Here is a 20,663-nt window from a genome sequence, read left to right as displayed (position 1 = left end):
TGAGGACTTTTCCTCGAGCAGGGAAATCACAGGCACAGTCCTCTTTCTGCTAGCCCAGGCGCAGCAGGTGCAGTCCCTTCTTTTGTGCAGCCTCTCTTTGCCAAGTCCAGGGAACAGCAGGGCTGTCCTTCTTCGGTCTTCTCTCCAGTACAGATGTGATGTCACTTTTAATGTTCACAGCTTGCCCTCAGGAATACTGTGACTACTAGCCATTGGTTATGCAGCACCCTACCTTAGGAATCAGGGGTGACATATATATTAAAAAAGGGAGATCTAGACTTTGTCATTAGTTTAAATGGCAAAGTCGAGTTATCAGCATGAAAGTGCTCTACCAGTCTGCAGCAGCAGGCTGGGAGACATGTTTTACTTTGCTACACTCATGGCAGCACAATAAGCACAGCAGTCCATGAGGGAAACTTTAAATTACAGGGCCTGGATGTCCATGTTACCATACACTAGGGACTTATAAGTAAGTTAACTTATGCCAATTGGGTATAAGCCAATCAAACATACACTTTTGAGTGTCGGAGAACTGCACTGAGGTCTGGTTAGCAGTCAGAAATCCGGATGCACCAATCCAAACCTTTTGGGGCGATTATGCTAAAAAGGTATTTCCTTACACTAAGCATGACTGTTATATGGGTCCATGACACACATCTTCCTTAAGTACTCTGGCAATGGTCTGGCTGGTGGAATATTGTGCCAGAAACTCCCTTCGTAATGCCTGTCACATCATAGTATCTCCATCTAGTAGGCCCTGATCAGTTTTACACATAGACAGTGTTCCTGCGAGCAGAGAGGCTAAAAGTGTGTCAGCATTTCAAACATTTCCTTTGAACATCACAGTTGCCTCCTCCTGTATGAGATACACCGAAGTGCAAAAACACACACAAACACAAGCACTCATACAGACCGTCTCCAGTCCCAGCACTAATATTGTACACGGGTAAGGTGACAAATTTCTGTCTATGGTGTGATGGTTGGTGGTTTGAAGTAGCCTGCACCAGGCACAGAGTAGACAATACCCACCCTACTGCTCCATTTATCTCCTCTAGCTTTGAACCCCGAATCCCAAGAAAGTGTCTCTCTTGATCAAGCACTGAGCTTTTATTTTTGTTCAGCTGCTGTCATTCTGGCAATATGTTTCTTCATGAGTGTGGAAGCCACACTTTCCCATTCCGTCATGTCACTTTGTGTTTATGGTGAAGTTTCTGTCACGTCACCCAAGCCGGTCTCTGTTGCAGATGCTTCTTGACAGAATTTCATTAAATGGTGTTCTATCGTGTGCAATGTCGTCGTTCAACTGCATCATTTCTGAACGTTCAACTGCTTGCAGAGAAGATGGAATCCATGTGGCTTTCTGCAGAGCAAGCTGTTTTGGCAGGAATTGCAGAACAGCTTCACATGAAGACCTATATCTTGCATAAAGGTAGAAATTGTGTCTTTAGTGAATCTGGGCATATTTCCAGGTACTGGGCCTTTTGTTGTGGGTACAAATGCCCGGTGGCCTCTCCTTGTATAGCTAGTATCACTCGTGATGTCTTCAGTGGCCACCTGTTGTGTCCTTAAGCCCTCTTTTGCAGAAAACACCTTGCATGTATTGTGTGTTGTGGTGCTGGAAGGCAGAATTGGGTTCGCAGGGTTCAGGATGGCAGGGGCAGAGGTTGGAATCACTCTCAGAGCTGGAGGTGGCAGGTACTGAAAATATTTACATTTCTCAGTTATTTGCTTCCCATAAATGGTGTCATGTGAATGGGCTTCTTTTTTGTAATATTTTGTGAGGGGTGGTACATTAGGGTATTTTAAGTTATGTTATGTTTGCCTTTGAAAATCCCTCTATCACCAAGGCTTTCTGTTCACTTCTAACAAAGCTACTCCATCTGTTACTATGCCAAAGGAAATCAAGGAAAAGCGCATGTGTAAAAACTGTGGTCCTCTGCCCCACAATTGAGAAACCTGGTACCCAGCCGTGGCCGCTGCAGGTAAGAGCTGTGGGGCGGTGAGGCCGTGTGGGGAGGGTATTTCGAGAGATGACCACGAGGGAAAATTCATTATTTATTTAATTTTCCCTTGTGGTCGTCACACGAAATCCCCCTCACCCTGCCCCACCGCCCCACCACTCTTTATTTAATTTCCCATTGTGGTCGTCACCCTAAATGCTCCCCCACCCACCCCCACCACTCTTACCTGCAGCGGCCACGGCTGCTGGTACCGTTTGCAGATTGGTGTGCTTGTGGAAATGTCATAGGTCTGTAATCAGGGACACTATGTTGTGGTGTGATGAGTTTAGCATTTGCTTCTTCCGGGTGCTGGTTGACTCTGCTACAAATCAAGGGTGGCCGGCATGGCTCACAGGTGGAGGGGGGGGGGGGGGGGTTGGGCACGGGGGGGGGGGGGGCTGGGCTAGAGGATTGCTTTAAAAAAAAAAGAAAAAACAAATAAAATTAAACTTGCCTTGCCACCTCCGCCGGGTCCCGTGTCTCCTCTCCTGCTGCCAGTATCCGACTCCAGGTCGGAACACGAAGCAGGCAGGCAGAATCCCACTTCAAAGCCAATTACAATGCTCCAATGAGCTTTGTGATTTGTCTGAGCGCCGTGTCTACCACTCTTCCCCTGCAGCTCCACCCCGCCCCTTCAAACACTGCCGCAGCAGGAGGAAAAATTGAAATGATAATAGCATTCAGTTTTTATAGTTTTTTCCCTTTCTTTGCTTCTCCTGGCAGTGGGGCGACACTCCTCTGCCTTAGCGGAGGGGCTGCCACTGCTACAAATTGGTGTTCAACTTCATGATGGGCACACGTTCTTTCCTGCAAATTTACACATGGTGGTCTGTGAGTCTTTTGACAATGTACATTGAAATATTGTTCAGCAGGACAAGCTTACTATTTATTCATATATTAGAGTGGAAGGCTAGCTGGATGGACATGTACAGTCATATGGATCACTCCACAGAGCAAACCATATGTATTTCAATCACAAACTATAATTTTACAGGTAGACATAGATTTAATGGTCATAGCACATCCTAGAAAATATATCACATAACAGGTAACCTTACTTTTTTATCACAGGTCTTCTGGACGAAGATGGATTGCCCCATGGTTTCTGTACTGTTACCTATTCCTCTACCGATAGATTTGAGGGACACTTCATTCATGGAGAAAAAAATGGACGTGGAAAGTTTTTCTTCTTTGATGGAAGGTATATCATAATTGTTTTGTGTGACAATTTAATTGAGGGACGGTTTATGAAATCCATTGATGCTTTATAGTTTTGAAATATTCATTATTTAAGTTAAAGTGAAAAAAGTAAAGTAGATTAAAGTGCATTTATGATATACAAGGTGCAACGAGCCCAAGTATTAATGAATCTAATAGCTTTGAAGATTCTTGTGAGTAGAAAGCCAGTAAATTAATTTTTAGTGCTCCAGACAAAATTATAGTAATCTAATCCAAAATCTAAGGCATGTCAAAAGTAGAAAAGTTAGTTTATAGTGATATACGCTTTGTGAGGTCAATAAGTGTTTTAGGTCCTTCCATTTCCAAATGTTCCTATAGGATGTGAGCCAGTGCTATAGGACCAGATGAGACCAAATGAGACCAAGGTTCAGTCAGTGTTTACCTAGAAACTGGGGGTTCTAGTACATCTCTTAGGATTCATGTCCAACTAGGATTCCAATGTCTATTTGTAATTATTAATTAAAGACGTCACATTTACCAAAGTACCACATCTATTTCCTCAAAAAATATTATAAGGTCCTTATAATAATTTTTGAAGAGCAGGGAGGAAATAGGGATGGAAAAACAATATTCATGATTGTTTTTTATTAAAAGGCCATAAACAATTTTGAAATTCTCTTTTGATTTACAACAAATTTAGTAGTATGCTTGTAACATCAGGGTTTGTCGATTTTAATTTTTACCCTGTATATTAATGGATAAAGGTAGATAGATGCTTTTCTTTATTGAATAGTGTATGCCTTTTGTCGCAGAGTTCTACTGAACAACGATAAAGTGATAATGATAATTTCTCATAGTGCTAGTAGTATTCAATAACTGCTAGGTGATCATTTGGGATTTGTCTCTATCATAAATATATATTAAAGACTTACACATTTCTTCACTGTGAGGAAATACAATATTGTAAGAAATTAGGTTACTGTTTGAGGGGGGTGAAACCCTACGCAAGCATCAACTACAATCCTTGTCAGGGTGAAGTCACAATCAAACCCCAAATTGACCTGTTCTCAACCTTCTGGTAGCTGGGCACAGAGCAGTCAGGCTTAACTTAGAGGCAATGTGTAGAGTATTTCTGCAAACAGTACTAAATTGAACCGCAGCACAAGAAAAATCCACAGCAATTTAGAGAAATAGATGGAAATTTGATGAATCATTTGACACCAAAAACAACAAAAATCCAATCAGTAGAACAGAGATATGCAATTTTAAAGTTTTAGGTAAAAATAGTGCCTAGTAGCACAAATCGTTACCTGTGGTTATCTGACCTCACCAGACTGAGACAAAGTAACAAGTTCAGGCCAACAGCAATGGAATGCGAGCCAGCTACAGGGACTCATTTAGGCCTGCTCAACAAAGTACTTTAAATCTTGGTTGTGGAGTGATGTGGAGTCCCGCATCTAGGATGTGTCATGCAGTAGAGGCTATGTAAGGTCCTTGGGTGGAAATACATCACACATCGGCAGCTCCAGGGAGCTATGAGGCTGTGATGCAAGATCCTGCATTGTCCTCTACGATACCGTTCGTGAGGGACTTGCGATGCAAAGTTCTGCGTCAAAGGTGCGTTGCACACTAGCTAGCTCTGAATAGGTTGCGGGTCTTGCAATGCAGATTCCTGCGTCTGCAGTCTCATGCATCATCACCCAGGATGCCATTGATGAGGGGCTTATGATGTGAAGAGCTGCAGCAAGAATGTGTTGTGCAGCAGCGGTTACGATGGGCTGCTGGGCTGTGATGCAAAGTACTGTGTTGGGGATGCGTTGCGTTGTGCAGTGCTTATGATGCGGAGTTTTGCGAGGTGAAGTGTCATGCTTCGCCAGTTCTGTTGGGACCACGGATGGACTGGCAAAGCACCGTCAGGCTCACTTCAAGGGTCCAGGACTGGGGTGGCACCACTTGGGAGGGCAGGAGTCACAGCCGGCAGGGTCCAGGTGCTAGGCTCAGTCTGTCCCTGAGGCTCTGGTCAGGAGGCCTGCCAACTAGTAGATTAGATTAAGTTCAATAGAGTTTAACTCACTTTCCCTCACCTCCCTTTTCTTTGTTTCAGTTCTTGTGGTCCTGAAGAGCACCCCAAGATTATTTAAGGGTTTCGAAACGCGTTGATCAGTTTCTCGCCAAACAGTGGATATTAAATACAAACCCGTCCCTGTTTCTCACAATAATTGTATTTGTTTCAAATTGATTATTTGAATGTACCAAAAAACAGGCCGGAGTTTATCTTGTTGTTGATTGCACACACTGTTTGAACATACCCTGAATAGAAGGTCAAAATGTTGTAAATATAATTTTTACCTGTCTGGGTTTATGTGTATTGTCTGTCTTAAATATGTTCTGTTGACAAATAGTCTTGATTTATATTGTTTCATGTAATTTTTTATGTACAATTGTAATGATTTGTCTTATTATATATTGTGATGGTTTGAATACAGAAAATAATTTTTCACAATGTTTAGAAAAAACTAATTAAAAAAACGTTCATTCTAAAAATTAAAAAATAAAGAAATAAGGATTGATAACGTCGGGTTACATTGATTGGTTCCTTGTATCTTTGTCTAAATAATATAGAAAAGGAAGATCAGTATTGGCATTTCTGTTGTTGTTTATTATAAACTAGCAGTTGGAGTCATTCTGGTGGTTCTGGGTTCAAGATGCAGGGTCAGTTCTTCTCACCCAGGCAGGGGGGCAGCAGGGCAGGGCAACAGGGCAGCGAATTAGCAGTCCTTTTTGCAGTAAAGCAGCACAGCAATCCTTCTTCTGAGTTTCTGAGTCTTCCACAGGGCCAGATGTATACTGAAGAGTTGGGTCTGAGGGTCCAGTATCTATACCTGGTGCCCACATTGAAGTAGGAGAAGGTTATGGAGTATTCCACCCCCAGAGGTGCTTGGAATTTCCTGTCTCCCTGCCCTGGCTCTGGATTGTCTGGGTCACATTAGACTAGTGTCAAACCCTTTGTGAGTGTGCTCAGGTAGAGCCTTTGTGATAATCAAGTGTTGTAGGTGACAGCTCCTCCCCCTCATCAAGACATTGATGGCCCATCCTGCCAACACCTATGGCTCTTTTTTTTTGTTTCACTGTCTGAGAGGAATCTACAAAGACCAACTGCCAGTTACACCCAATCATGTGACCCAGTTAAAAGGCTGCAGGGACCTAATGGGTAGGACAAGAATAGGCCACCTGTGTAAAAGTGGTATTTTCAGAATTGTGACTTAATATCCAACCTCACCATTAAAGAGGGCTTTATATTACAATTCTTTAAACACCGAACTCGACATTCCCACCTGCTCCCAATTGAAATTTACCGCTTTTTAAATGTAATAAGTTAACCCAATGTTATCCTAAGGGAGAGGTAGACCTTACTGTAGCGAAGAACATATTTAGGAGTTTTTCACTACCAAGACATGTAAAACTTAACAGCACATACCCCAACCTTTTAAATACACTGCACCCTGCCCTCTGGGCTGCTTAGAAACTCCCCTTTGGGTGAACTATATGTAATACAAAAGGAGGTTTGCCCGGCAAGAGATTTATTTTGCCAGGTCAAAATGGCAGTGTCAAACTGCACACATAGGTTGCAGTGGCAAGCTTGAGACATGTTTAAAGGGCTACTTAAGTGAATGGTACAATCAGTGCTGCAGGCCCACAAATAACTTTTAATTTACAGACCCTGGGTACACGTAGTACCACTTAACTAGGAACTTACATGTAAATTAAATGTGCCAATTGGGTTTAAGCTAATGTTACAATTTTTAAAGGAAAGGGCACAAGCACTTTAGCCCTGGTTAGAAGTGGTAAAGAGAGCAGAGTCCTAAAGCCAGCAAATTCAAAGTCAGCAATAACATGAGGCTAGAAGGCAAAAAGTTTGGGAAAAACCATACCAAGGATGTCAGGTCCAACAATTATATTGAGAGAGTTTGTAATTTTTTATTGGTGAGAATTTCAGCATAGTGCCTGTGTGTTCAGAATACACACATGAGTTTGGCAATCCTAGATAGGGTGCACCTTGATGAAAGAAATAGGAACACATTCAAAGACATTCAAGACACCTATACCAAGAGGCTGCCCCAGATGGGTTTCTCTTTACAGAATATATCTGAGTCAACAGTGTAATTATCCGCATAAGTAGAGGCTCCCATTTTTGCTCACTGTGTGACAACATTGCAGGTTTTATGGGTTTGTTTTGTTGCTGTTCAATACACCACAGACCTTCGGGTTCTCTCACCTTTGTTTTTTTGCACCTTGTATTTCCTTTGTGGTATATGACTCTTCTTCTAAGATTCTGAGTCCAGCTTAATTCTTCTTTTCATTTTCGGAGTTTGGAGCATTCTGGCCTAATTCTTCAACTTTTTATGGAGGCCTGTGGCATCCTGAGCCACAATTTCTTGTATCATGTCCTGTAGGAAACTAAATCTCCTGAAATTAGGCTGTGAGGGGGCAGGCTTAGCCTTTACAGCTTATAAAGCACACAGCTTGTTTTCCCTGACTATTGCAAGCACTAATGTTCTTTCCTTCCACGTCAGATCTGATTGAATTATGAGGTCAAATGTCACTATCCCAGGTCACCATTCTAAACCATATTTTGTTGGTTTAGGAGTACTGGTTTCATGATTCAGTGCATGGATAGGCGTTGGCATTGGCATTGGCATCAGCTTCATTGTGTGTCTCTGAGTCCAGTGTGGTAGCATAGATCCTATCGGCCCACATACAAATAAGGGGCCTCTGTTCCACATATTGTGTAACATAGGGCATCTGTAGATGGTGTAATGCCATTTACACCCCTTAAATACCCTCTCAGCCTTAGACCATGGTGCCACTGCACCTGCTGCACAAAAATAAGTACCACCCTACAAGATCCTCATATCCTCATACTACCAACACCTCAAAGACTACTTCCTAATCAATTAAATCCTTGGTTGAATTTCAAGAGGCAATTTTAATTTGTATATTTTAAATCCTTGTAATAGCATTTTAGCACACTACATGAACTGTACTGGTTGTTAAAAGCCCTGAACTATAGTCATAGACCTGAATTGCCGTTGAGTTGATGTAACAAGGGAGAGGGCAGTCAACAATATGTATAGCCTGAGGCAGAATACCCTTAATACATTAAAAACATTCCACCTACAGAGTTGTAGAAGGTTTTAAATTAAAAAGGAGTAAACGGAAAAGCACACACTGGAAAGCCGAAGCAGCCATTATTAACTCCGAGACACACCATTGTCTTCAATGGAGCTTTTAATATTTGAATATTGTAATGTTGCATTATAGCCTGCTGCAGAGGGCGTGTCACTAGATGCCCTCTTGCTATCGAGACCGGGGGACTTTTATGACCAGCATAGCCAAAGCCAATTGGCTACAAAGCAATAAGAACATTCCAAGACTGTTGGTAGAATGTTATTTATTATATAGGGAGAAACAAGAAGGTAAGCATTGAAATGTTGGAACAGAAGGTCTATACCAGCTTTTGTTGGCACTCTGCCACTCTATCTTCAGTGCATCTCATCCCATTCCCAATATAGCCTTATAGTTGTAGCCACTCCAGCAGGCTTCTGCAACCATGTTCCAGTGGGCTGGGGTCTATAGCAAGAGAACAGGACATTAACACCCTGTGTAGCTCACTGTGGCAGGCTATAAGTCTATTAGAACATTCTGCGCCATGAGGCTTGAATGTTCTACTTAAAAATCAAAACCCTCTGTGGAGACACAGGGGATTGAAAAAAACCTATGCATCTTTAAACATCTAAGGGTTTCTTTCACAGCTTCTGCGTTGTATGTTTGACCGTTACTGCTGCATGCAGGGCTATTCATTAACTGTCAAACATAGTCAACAAGGGTGGTGATTGGCTCTGCCAAGCTGCTATTCTTGGTTTGGAGGTGCCGAGGAGAAATAGAAGCTAAAGAGAATTCCCCCCTTCCTCCTTCCATGGCTCCATTGACACTGTGAACTATGAGATGAGTGAGGGGGGAATCTCACTGTTTTCCCTCTTCCACAGCTCTGCCTCTCTCATTCCTCTGTGCATATCTGGAGAGGGAGAGAACGGGAGAGTGAGAGACATTAACCTTATAGCCCGCCATAGCAGGATATACCGGCCATAAAAGGCACACTATAGTGTTAAAGGCCGAGCTGAAGGCAAGGGAGTGAGACTTTAATGCTGGTATAGCCCAGCAATGAGGGGTAAAAGGCTATTAGAACATTCCGCCACTAGAGGACAGAATTTTCTAACAAATTAAACAAAGGTCTCACGGAACTCAAGGGGATTGCAATGCCCGAGGGGATTGCAATCCCCTCAGGCTCCGTGAGGCCTTTGTTCGCAGCAACAGCTGTGAACGACACCATTGGAATGTTGGAGCCCCTGGCTTTGACCAGCTGTTAGAAGCCCGGAGCACTCCATTGTTTTCAATGGAGCTACCAACATTCCAATGTTCTAATATAGATCAGGACATTGAAAAGATGAAACAGTGTGCCTATACCAGTGTTTATTGCCCACTGCTGCTCCATTGTCCATAGCTTTTCTGTCATAATTTGTGTCACTTTAGCATATGTATGTGATTCAAGTGTTAAACATTTTCCATTTTTAAAGTCGATGTTTTGGCAGAGTTGAAATTCATTTCCAGTCATAAGTACTAGGAAACAGCATATTTTAGATTGCAGACAGATAAAACACAAAAATCAATAAAATTATTGACTTCTCCTGTGTACATCGTGTCACATGGACCACCCCCCTCCCACCCCCACCTAAACAGCTAAAGCAGGGGCTTGCACTGGGCTCCATGGTCTGGTGACCTGGGACCCACTAAACATTATTTTGTTTTCTATGGGCCTCTTCTATCCACAGATCTGCAAAGCGCTCATAAATAATACTGTAAGGTTAGCTAATAGACACAGCAAAGGAAACAGAGAATAAACAATGATGAAATTATGAAAATAGGGAAAAACACAGGAAGAGAGACAAATAGAAAAAGTGAGCATGAGAGAGAAATGTAAGAAAAAATAAGGATGAAAGATATAGAAATAGGAAAGAAAGACAGAGAAGAAAGGAAGAGTGAAAGAAAGGAATAGTGTAAGGAAATCAATCAATCAATCAAAGACATTTATAGAGCGCACTACATACCCGTAGGGTCTCAAGGCGCTTAGGGGGGGGGGTGCCGTTACTGCTCGAACAGCCAGGTCTTGAGCTTCTTCCTGAAGGAGAGGTGGTCTTGGGTCAGGCGCAGGTCGGTCGGGAGGGAGTTCCAGGTCTTGGCGGCCAGGTAGGAGAAGGACCTTCCTCCTGTTGTCGCTCTACGGATGCGTGGGACGGCGGCGAGGGCGTGGCTGGTTGATCGGAGGTGGCGTTTGGGAGCGTAGAAGTTGATTCGGTTGTTGAGGTAGCTCGGGCCTTGATCGTGTAGGGCTTTGTGTGCGTGGGTGAGGAGACGGAAGGTGATTCTTTTGTTGACGGGAAGAAATGAGGAAGAAAGCGTGAAAGGTAAGATAGGACGGTGAAAGGAAAATTAAATTAATGAATAGAAGAGTGAAAGGATGGATGGAAGAGTGAAATGATGGATGGAAGAGTGAAATGACGAATTAACGGAAGCATGAAGAATGGAGAGATGGGCAGGAGTAAATGGATGGATGGGTAAAAGGATCGATAGATGAATACATGGATATATTGATGTGTGGATGCGTGAAAGGATGGATAAATATATGAAAGCATGGATGGATGGAGGGAAAGGGTAAGATAACTCCTCTAAGTAGGGTCGGGTTCACTCACATCATGTGAGGTATGGTTCACGTGGGAGGTATTTTAATTTTCTACTTACTCTCTTGTGTTACATGCCAGTGTAACATACATTTTAAAGATGCTTGATGCACAGGTTTCAATGCATTCTCAAGGGCACTAGGACTAAAACAACAAAGGATCACATTCATTGCGAAAATTGGCACACATTGCTTTTCTCAGTACAACTAACATAATGAGTCAAATTAGGAAATTGAGAGCATCCTTGTGCCTTATCATAAAGCTGTGCACAAAAAAGAATGCAAAGATGAAGAATATGGCAACATGCCAACGTTCTCATCAAACCCGAAAACCACTTCTGCAATATTTGTGCTCCCAGTATGTTTGTCGGCCACAAAATGAAAATAGAGCTATGTCAGTCAACAATAATAGTCACACTTTGGGGAACTAGTTGATGAGGGAAACTGTTAAAGTATTGATGCAAGCAGTTATCACCAATGGGGTCACCCTTTGTTCCTCAGAAGCTGGGTAATAAACAATATCAAAATAAATGGTTCTGTCGGAAAACCTTTCTATATATACAGAAAACGATATGCAGTATGCCGTATCTTGTATTGTCTTATAAACACATTGAAGCGATAGAGTAAGGAAGACAATGTATATAAACTTTGTACCAAAACACATACAATGACAATAAAAATACTAAAGGTGCTCCACGATTAGTGCAAAAGTGCACCTGCAATGTGTCAATCAGAATATAATACATAGACTGACATTGTCCCACAGTATGGGAATTCTACAATAATTCTTCAGCAGCCTGGTCCCAGAGCAAAGTTCATTGAAAACATATATTATTAGAGCTATGTACTCAGTTCACAGAATCAATAGTCCAATCTAATCTCTCTGGGATCCATGCACAGAATTCGTCAACATTTTGACCCACCAAAAGAATTTGTCAGTCGTAGGTTTTTCACCAGGAAAACATAAATGGATACCTTTCATGGTAACATAGCCATGAGTCAAAAAACTCCAGTGTGCATACATTATGGATTCTTCCCAACAGATTTAAACAAAGGAATTGATTTTAAGAGAAAAAGTTCACTCACCAAAGGTGTTCACAGGCACAAAGTTAGTTTTTGCAAAACTTTATTGTTCGGGAAGCTGCTAGGCCCTCAAATATGCAAAAAAAAACATTGACTGAAGGCAAAATAGTTTTTTTGGTCTCAAAAAGCACACATTTCTATAGTACTCCCTTGAAGTTAAGGGGACTACTTGGTGTGTTGTGCTTCTTATGAAAGAGCATCAAGCTGTAACTCATAGTGAAGTCAGCCAATTGCTGAAGTGGGCTGACACATTGCCCCTTGATGCATGCTGGAGTCGGTGGAAGAAAAGTGTGAAAGATAGAACTACAGACTAATGGACGGAGTCTGGCTTAAAGCCCCTATGGGTACCTATGTTATACACATAGGGCCTGATTATGAGTTTGATGGTCCATTTCACCGCCAAACCTGTGGTGGAGGTGCTGTGGCAGTCGGGGGCCGCTGCACCAGTGGTCTGACCGCCGTATTACAAGTAAGGCAGCCAGACCATTTTAGGACCACCGTAACTGCCAGGGAACCGTGTTCCCTGGTTGTGGTGCGGCGGTCTGGGGCAGCAATATGCTTGGCGGTGCCGCTGCGGCACCACCAAGCATATTCTGAGTGTCCCCACTGCCAGCCTTTTCATGGGGGTGAGCCTACCATGAAAAGGCTGACAGTGGGGAAACAAAGGGGGCCCCACAGGGACTCCTGTTGCCCTTGTACACTGTGATGCATGCAGGGGGCACATGGTGTGGCCCTGTGTGTGTATGCACACCCAGTTCCTGCACAGCATAGACTAAACAGTCCATGCCATGTGGGAACTTGCTTTGGTGTTACCATTGCGGTGCCTTTTTTTGTGAGCCCGGCAAAGGACCGCCCTCCAAATCAGGAGAAACTTCCTAATCTGGATGGCTGCCGGATTGACTTTGGCAGTGCGGGAGCAGGGTGGTGGCGTGCCACACCGCTCCCACACTGCCAAAGTTGTAACCAGCCCCATAGTGTATAATATAACCTTCAGTCACTTCGAAGTCTGGAGGAAAATGGTAGTGATCTAAAACTTGTGTGAGCCTTTGGTTACTTCGACATCCTGAGGTCCAGGGGAAAATGATAGCTGCCTGAAACATGCTGGAGGTCAGGATTATGTTTCCCACAATGAATCAGACCATTTACTTTTGAGCGATTCCCTTGGCCCGATGGCCATTGATTCTTTGGATTTGGGAGTGCGGTTCTTGCCTATAGGCTGCAGGAGACTAGTACCTCTAGTCCAAGGGAGTTCTCAAATTGCCTTTGGCTTGCAGAGGGGTTCCTCTTTCCTTTGGAACCCGTGCCTGCTCCAGGACGAATTGCAGCCATGCAGTTGCAGGGTGGTTGCCACAGGCGCAGTCTTTGGTTCCATTTCTTAGTGCAGGCCCTGAAGTCACAGCCTCTAGTCTCTTCTTTGTCCTTTGGTTGCAAATCAATCAGAATAGAGGTTCTTGTGCCTGGGGAGCCCCTTGAGTCCTAGGTTTAGGAGTGTTAGGGGTGTAGAAGTTAGTAGCCAATGGGCTAATAGCACCAGTGGCTAATCTGTCCCGGAGGTGACCACTTCTGGGGAAGTGTGTCACCTCTTTTACCCAGAAGCCTTTATTCTGCCACTTTTAAAAATAGCAGAATCCTTCTTCGGCTATATAGACCAGGTAGGCCACCCTAGGGGTGTGACTAGCCTTCTGGGGGTGGACGCCTCCTGACTATATCATTTCCCACGTGCCTGGTTTGGAATTGTGCAAGGGGCAGGGGGTTGGCTTTTTCCTCCTCTTGGAGGAAACCTGTTTCCAGGTTGGCTTTTATTTCTGACTCCAGAGAGAGTTCACACCGCAGGGGGGCAGATTCCTGCCTTGCCACCAGTAGGTGCAGGCAGTCAGTCAGGGCACAGGGAAGGCTGGGGCAACCAGGTGGGCAACCTCTAAGGTAGCCACCTAGGTGTATGTCACATTAAATCTGACTTTGGGAAAAAGGCAGGTTTGATGAGACAAGTTGTTTGATACCAAACATGACACTTTTCTGTGGGACCATATTGGAGCTGGCAACGCCCAGGTGCCAGTGCATGTTATCCTATGGCCCCCTGAACACTTATAATAGCCCCTAATGCAAGGAGGCTACTATAGGAACATACAACTTGCACTTATATGTTCACACCTTTAGGGGTAACTGACATATATTAAAAATAGTGCTGTGATCTTGCCAATCATGGTGAGGGCAAAGTTGAGTTTGAAAAGTTTGCACTGCTCGTGCAGTCTGCAGTGGCAAGGCTGCGGTCATCTTTTTACTTAGGTCACTTAAGGTGACAATCAGTGCTTCAGGCCTGGTGACCCCTTTGACTCAAATGCCATGGGTACCACTGGTGCCACTTACTAGGGACTTATACAGGAGTTAAAGTATTTGCCAATTGAGGTTACCAATTCACATGCACATCGCTTTCAGAGTCAAAACCATCAGCATTGGGGAAAAAGGTTTGGGGGTGGCATACCATGCAAAAAGGATAATTTCCCACAAAACAGAGGGAAAAACAGAAAGAAAAAGATAGAGGAAAAGTGAAAGAAGGAAGGAAGGAAAGAAGGACATGCAGAATTATAAAGATAGAGCACTCTCATGAACGTCTATTCAGAGTTCATGTGAGCTGCTGGTATTGTGTGAAAAAAGCAGCAGTCAAATAACCATAGGCCACTTCAAATGTAATTTATAACAGCACTTTCAGGAGACAGGAACAATAAAGCTGGAATGTGCCCTGTGCTCCTATGTGATAGAAAGTCTTGCTATTATACATCAGGCTCAATAAACAACAATAAAAGGATAATAAAATTATAACAAAAACATCGTCAGTGAAAGGAAATATCTCGTGGAGTGGATGTGCTCCTTGTGAAAGTCACTCAAAGTGAAGTTAGCCATTGGATGAAGTAGGCTTACCCACTTCCCCATGCTGTATGTTGCAGAGGGCGGAACCAAATGTGAATGACACAAGAATATACCAATGGATGAAGAGGTGGCTAAAAGACCCTTTATGTAAGTATATTATTCATATAAAGTTAATCAAATCAAAAGGTATTGGCTAATGTTACCGCAAAAGAGACCATTTAGTAAATCGAACTAACACGAGTTCCAATAGAGCTTACAAAAGGTATCTGGGAGAAAGCAATATACCCTCATCTAGAATAACATTCATTCTCCTCTGAATGTTATGAATGAAGTAGAGGGAAGGGGAAAATGTAGTCCCCGTGGTGATGGAAGAAGAGGTACCCACCGGACAGTAACTATTACATTTTCCAGCTACCCGTTTGAGTTATTTTTTGCCCAACAAAAACTCTCTCTCTCTTCTTCCCCAACCCCCAAAAAATGAAAAGGCCCCTCACCAGCATAGAGAAGGTAATAGCCAAATATTGACAATTGTGTATCGGGCCTGAAGGATGAATTTCTTAAATTAAATAGCTTTGACATAAAACCATATTGCACCTACACATTTCACTGTTTTGATACTTGCTCTCTCTTTAATTTTCCCTATCTTAAAAAGATCCTCCAAACTGATATGTTTGTAAGGTTCTCCCTCTTTGTTCACATGTTCTGTTCAGATGCAGAAGGAATAAACAAATATCCAATGTATTCAACAACCCAAGGTCCAGGGCAAAGAGTTTCAACACCCCGGCACTCATACTCCTCAAATCAAAGAAGCCCATTTTAGAGCCCTTTTGACACACAGAATTCCCTTGAGACTGCCCTGTTACATTGCAATGCAATTCATTTTCTTAATCCAGTACCCTCTGCAAAACAACCATTACAATGCTGTCTTAAACACACAATACATTTACCATGCAATCTTTACCATGCATTAATCTTTACTGCACATGCCACTACCACACATACACCTTTACCATGCATTCCTTTACCCAGAAATATCGACTTACCACGCATGTCTTTACCACGCATTACTGGGTAAGTATGTTGGTAAGTATATATCTGGATACATGGTATATTAATTTGTAGATTAATGATATGTATTTAATAGATTGTTATTAATGGTTAGAATGAATTAAATGCGATTTAAAAAAAATATATATTTATATTTATTCTTTTTTAAAAAGTAAAGTAAACCTATAGGGGCGTGATGCAAGGGATATAGGGGTATTGGGTGGGGAAGTGTAGCAATCGCAGGTATAAATTTTAATACCTGAGTATTAATTATTAAAGATAATTTAAATATATATTAATTATGTTAGATAATTAAAAACATAGTGGAATAAATGTGTAAAGTATCTACATTATTTTTGCAATATAGAACAGTATTGAAAATAAATTTTGGAGATATTAAAAACATTTTTAATATTTGGCATGTATGAGACAAATAATCGCACTGCTTATTATTTAAAATGTGTACTTACAATTATTTAAAAATAGCAAAATAATTGTATTAAATAGTTTTTTAACTAATTTATAAAAATATAGCAAATTATTTAACAATGCATAACATATTTATTTATAATTTTAAAGTATTTTCCCATTCTTTCCCATTGACTTTAATCGAGAAAATTGTAATTGTTTCCTTTTTACTTTCACGTTTGCGGTTGTGCGTCTGTTGTGCGTCTGTTTTTACAGTGGCTGGAACGAGTCTTGGTCAAGATTGGATGCAAGGGAGAGCTGCGGTCAGGTAAGAAAAGTTTGCTTTACATTTATAAACATATAGGTGGCTACGTTTATGGGGGGAGGTGGATAGATGTTGAACAGTATAGAGTTGTAATTTCTTGCTGTTATAACCACTTTTACATCCCCATGCAGGTTCTGCTTTCATGCCCACGTCATGATGGTTGTTTTTTTAAAAATTGTTATTACTTTTTATAATCTACTTGAAATTAAAGCAACATTTAATTTTTTGCTGTCATGTTTTTAAAAAAACATTGGTGACTTTCCTGGACAAAGACCACGTCATTGCTGGAGAAACTCGGGATTCATGGATGGATTACAATGGATTTGTTTCTGGGAATTTTGTTTTGGAGAATGGATTTTTTTTTGCGAGTTTTTAAAAACATTATTGGTTGTCCAGATTTAGATTTTTGGCATTGCTATTTTTCGAAATTGTTTTGTAGATTTCAAATGAATAGACTGTTGAAGATTGTGGTTTTTTTCAAAAAAGATTTTTGGGAAGTTGCTCTTTTCTATGGATGTTGGTTCCCTGTTTGGATAATTGTAGCACTGACATCTCGTGGTGATCAGAAAAGAAGAACAACTAACTACAGGTAGGAACCTCAAAATTCCTTTAATTGTAAGTGTTGTCAAAACAGGCAAGTAATTTTACAGTTTGTTAGTATGTTTCAAAAGTGTAGGATGTACGCAATATTGTCCAGGTAGTCTGAAGCTTCCATCAATAGAAATTGATGGATTTTAGCCAATGGTCTTAGACATTTCCTTGCTTTTTTTTTTAAACACGAGAGTTCAGGCTATGTGTCAATGATTGCGCTATTCTCATTTCTTGGAAACTTTTTGTTCCTTCTTCAAAACTTTCAAGAAAGGATAAAGGTTAGGGTGAGGTCTGCCACTTGATGTGTTGAAGGAATTGTGCCACCCCTTTATGGCTTTGTTTGTCTTTGAACCTCCCTCTATGCAGGTCCAGTAACAGTTCCACCAGTCAATGGAAAACCTTGGCTTCCTCCGGTGACCTGACCTGCCTAGAAGGCCATGTGTCCTTGAAGTAATGTAGGAGTGGCACACATTTTTCCTCATTTTGGGTAAAATATCCTGATTCTGTAATTGATTTGTAGAACTCATTTTTGTTTACTCATACTGTAGTTTGCTGCGTGACATGCAATCCTCAACTAAAGATTTTTTTTTCGCTGATATGCCTGGGAAAAGTGAAAACAAATTCTTGAATTGGGTGTCAGGGTAATATTTTGTAATAGTATTAATCATTGTTAATTTTAAGTAAATAATTATTTTCCTAGGACTTTAATTCATAATTTTGGTTTTAATTACTGATAGAAATTCAGTGTATAATGAGGATTGCTTGTCAGGGAGTAAGCTGTACACTAATGGGGCAGTTGTGTCATTAATGTTAGCATGAATAGTGTAAATGTGGGCTAATGGATGGGGAGTTGATTTAAAAGCCCCATCCATCATCCAGATTTCACTATTTGCAAGGGTTACCAAGTTATGAGTTATGCTAAATATTAGTTTTGCTTTGAGAGGGTTTTCATTGTCATAGAGGAGGAAAGGTTCATTAGTAAAAAAAAACCTGTTAGGTCAGGGGGAATGCTAATATCTGAATAGGTTTGTGGTGTTACTCTTTGGGGATTACTTGCCTGTGTTTGCCTCTGTACCATTCTCCTCAAACTGGGTATTGTATGCATTTAGTAGCTACCTGCATGGGGATGTTTTGGGCTACCACCCTCAAAACTGAGCCACAGGATTCATTGGAGGTGGATGTCAGGATTTTAATTTGCCGCACATTTTCTCCCACTTCAATCTACATTGCAGAGCGGTTATGCTCTGTGGTCCTTTCCATAGTGTCACCCAGATTAACCACTTTGCCTTTGCAATGGGATAAAACATATTGCACACACCTCTAATGACCCCTGGGCTCAATTAACTTCTCCTTACAATAATGGTAGCCACCATATTGAGCAGCCTATTGCCTCTTCATGACCGTACATAGCTTGCTTGATTTCATGAAGCCATTGTATAGTTATCTGCAGAAAAACAAGGAAAAAATGTTTTGTAAATGCTATTTTCTAAGAATTTGTTTAATTTAGTTTTTTTAAATGCACCAGCAAATGGGAAAACACTTTTCACATTTATTTGAGACACTGTTGTTTTTTTTATTTTATTTTTATTCCTGTTAAAAATTAGAGAAAATTATATGTTAATTTTTGTAGCCTGTAGAAAGGAAGTTTTTAGATTTGGATATGGATTGCTTTTTGAAAATTATTTATCTGAGGTGGTTTTTATCCTTTCCTAATCTGGTTTCTGGTAGTAAGGTTATTTTTCTGCTAAATTTTGTAGCAGCTTGATTCTGTTTTCAGGTGATTTGGTCTGTATTCTATATAAATATTTGAAAAAGAGAAGTTTTGTGAGTGATATAGTGTAAAACTGTGGTTCATTTTTATTTGAGATCATTGTACCTGCAAAGGGAAAATGGTTTTGCATGATTATTTCAGATGCTGTTTTGATTCAGAAAAACATTTGTATTATTACTGTGAAAAATGAGAGATATTTAAGACTTAATCTTTGTTGTCTATAGATAGAAAGTTGTTACTTTTGGTTATGCATCAAGAATATTTACCTGAAAAGGTATATATCTTTTCATACACTGTTTTTCTGATGTTTGGTGATTTTTCTTATCTCCTATTGGATTGTATGACAAGACAGGAGGCTAGCATTATGCATTAACCTCTTATTGCCACTTCCAAGCAGCCTCTAAAGGAACTCAAATAGAACTTTAATAACTAAACAATATTAGAACATTGGAATGTGGAGCACTCTATTGAATACAATGGAGTGCTCCATGCTTCTACGGGCCGGTAAAGCCCCGCAGAGCCACATTCCAATGTTTTCACAAAGGCCTTTTGGAGCTCGAGGGGAGTTAAATCCCCTCGGGCTCCAAGATGCCTTTGTTTTTTTTACTAGAACATTCTGACCTCTAGTGGCAGAATGTTCTAATAGCCTTATTGCCCTTTGTAGCTGGGCTATACCGGCTATTAAAGTTCCGCTGCCTTGTTAAAGGCCCTCACCTTCGGCTCGGGCCTTTAACGCTGGAGCGGGCCTTTAATAGCCGGTATAGCCAGCTACTGTGGGCTATAAGGCTATAGAAAAGAACTCCGCAGTTCATAAATGTTTTCTGCCAGCCATCTTCTTCCTTTTTTGTTTGCTGCTTCTGAGCAGATAAGTGGATGTGTTTAACAGTATTTCTATTAATGATATTGTTTCTTTGTATGAAATTAATGAGAGTTCTTAACAATTAATGGGTGTTTTAGATATGAATGAATATGTTTATTAATCCAATGTATGGATTTATAAAGTTATTTCGTAGTAGTTTACTTAAACTTTAAGAGGTCAATTACATACAAGTTAAGCATTCGAAAAATGACTAAAGATGTTAGTTCTTAGGTAAATATTAGGTTAAATGTTAATACTATAAAATACAGTACATAAGAGGAGAGAGTTCTTAAAACGATCTTTGGCGGAAAAATCAGAAATGCATTAATGAAATTAGCATGTTAATTCTCAGATGGGCGGATAGAGCGCTTAAAAAGGTATTAATATTGAATTAAAGCTTTATAACTACATTTTGAGTGTGCTTAAGTGGCAGTTAAACTGATATCCTCGTGCTAGGTCACGCATACAGTGTGGACATTCTCAGTCTTTTCAAGCTTCATGATCAATGTTGGATTAGGCAGCCAGCTTTAATAAAGGCACACACCGCATAGAACGTCTATTTCTGTAAGAGATTGGGCACAAGTGCGCATTTGCGAATTACTCAAGATGAAAGTTGGAGGCTTTTTCCCATGCACAGCAAAGTGTGTTATATGAGTTAGAGAAGTAAAATTACAAAAATGAATATATTGTCAAAGTTGACAGGACAGATTAATAAAATCAGAGTCGCTTCGTGATGT

General features: G+C 41.1%; 1 protein-coding gene across 2 annotated transcripts in view; it reads left to right on the top strand.

Moving 5' to 3' along the window:
• SETD7 (SET domain containing 7, histone lysine methyltransferase) overlaps nucleotides 1-20,663 on the top strand; it is a 179,785-nt gene that overhangs the window by 59,461 nt on the left and 99,661 nt on the right. For both annotated transcript variants that reach the window (XR_014978105.1, XM_085641359.1), the window contains exon 2: nucleotides 3,072-3,201. Coding sequence is in view for 1 of the 2 variants with exons in the window: in XM_085641359.1 (XP_085497485.1) it covers nucleotides 3,072-3,201 (130 nt within the window). In the remaining variant the exon portion in view is untranslated. The remainder of the gene's footprint in view (nucleotides 1-3,071; nucleotides 3,202-20,663) is intronic.

The sequence above is a fragment of the Triturus cristatus genome, chromosome 2_2, assembly GCF_964204655.1.
Source record: "Triturus cristatus chromosome 2_2, aTriCri1.1, whole genome shotgun sequence".
Lineage (NCBI taxonomy): Eukaryota > Metazoa > Chordata > Amphibia > Caudata > Salamandridae > Triturus > Triturus cristatus.
Note: the sequence above shows the minus strand (reverse complement) of the source record. Positions and strands in the feature narration are given on the sequence as shown.